Source organism: Sinocyclocheilus anshuiensis, unplaced genomic scaffold (assembly GCF_001515605.1).
Source record: "Sinocyclocheilus anshuiensis isolate Anshui unplaced genomic scaffold, SAMN03320099.WGS_v1.1 scaffold223, whole genome shotgun sequence".
Taxonomy (NCBI): Eukaryota; Metazoa; Chordata; class Actinopteri; order Cypriniformes; family Cyprinidae; genus Sinocyclocheilus; species Sinocyclocheilus anshuiensis.
The window spans coordinates 644,078-645,396 of NW_015548214.1; the positions used below are offsets into that span (position 1 = coordinate 644,078).

General features: G+C 33.4%; 1 protein-coding gene across 1 annotated transcript in view; it reads left to right on the forward strand.

Annotated features, from left to right (window-relative positions):
• The window catches only part of pex1 (peroxisomal biogenesis factor 1), a 14,654-nt gene that overhangs the window by 3,920 nt on the left and 9,415 nt on the right, over positions 1–1,319 (forward strand). The window contains exons 6-7 of the mRNA XM_016440706.1: positions 563–682; positions 768–891. Of these exons, the coding sequence (XP_016296192.1) occupies positions 563–682; positions 768–891 (244 nt within the window). The remainder of the gene's footprint in view (positions 1–562; positions 683–767; positions 892–1,319) is intronic.

The window sequence follows — 1,319 nt, forward strand, 5'->3', positions numbered from 1 at the left end:
CGAGTACGAGTACAGGAGACCAGTATCGGGCCCGATACCGATACCAGTATCGGTATCGGTGCATCCCTAATAGAAATATTCTTTATCACCATAATTTCTAGGGATGGGATTTTTCACTTTTCACTTTGGCCAGTAAGAGACCACCTAACAATCAACCAGAACACCATAGTACTTGTATAACAATGTGATAAAAACACCTTAGCAACCGTCTGGCAAATCCCTGTTAAAATATTGAAAAATGTTAAACATTTAGAAATAGAAACTCTCCATAATCAATAGTCAGATCATTTTTACATTTAGATTACCATTATTTAACTTTTTCTTAACTTATTAATTTAATGACAGTGTTAAATGTAATCTTTAGCACATACTTTAAAATATACTTTATTTCTGTGATGCAAAGCTGAATTTCCATCAGCCATTACTCCAGTCTAAAGTATATCAATTAGTACAAATAAATGAAAAAATAAAAAATGTAAAATAGGCTGATAACTGAATTAGTGCAGATATATTGTGCATCCCTAGTAAAAATATAGTTACATTTTTTTTGTTGTTGTTGCAGATCCCAAAGGTGCTGCAGAGGCGTTTGAGGATAGACCCTCGATCAGCTGTGAGGATTCAGCCTTTGAAATCAAAGCCAAGAGTTGCAGAAGCAGTCATGGTGCAACCATTACAACCGTTGGTAAGGTTTTCTTTCAGACTTGATGCTTTATGTTGTCAGATAATGAAAATATTGTATTGTAAACTTATTTCCTTTCTGTTTGCAGGCAGTGAATGAAAAAGAAGAAGATATTCAAACTGCGTTCTTCAACTGGTTACATGCTCAGAGCCATCAGCCTTTGACCTGTCTGACAGGCCGCACTAACGTCATTCTCTTACCCTGTGCTGAAGGTGTGAGGAAGAACCATCAGAATTTATGTTTTCAATCATATTACTATTATTACAGACTAACTCTTTGATGAATAAAATGTTAAAAAGAACAGTAGTGAACGGTACTTCAAACTTTTGAACGGTAGTGTATATTGTTAGAAAATATTTCTATTTTGAATAATTGCTCTTCTTTTTAACTGTTTATTCATCAAAGAATCCTGAAAAAAGTATCACAGGTTCCAAAAAAATATGAAGCAGCACAACAGTTTCCAGCACTGATAATAAATCAGCATATTAGAATGATTTCTGAAGGATCATGTGACACTGAAAACTGGAGAAATGATGCTAAAAATTCAGCTTTGCACCACAGGGATAAAATAGATTTTAATGTATATTAAAATAGAAAAACGTTATTTTACATCATAACCATATTTCACATTACATTTACT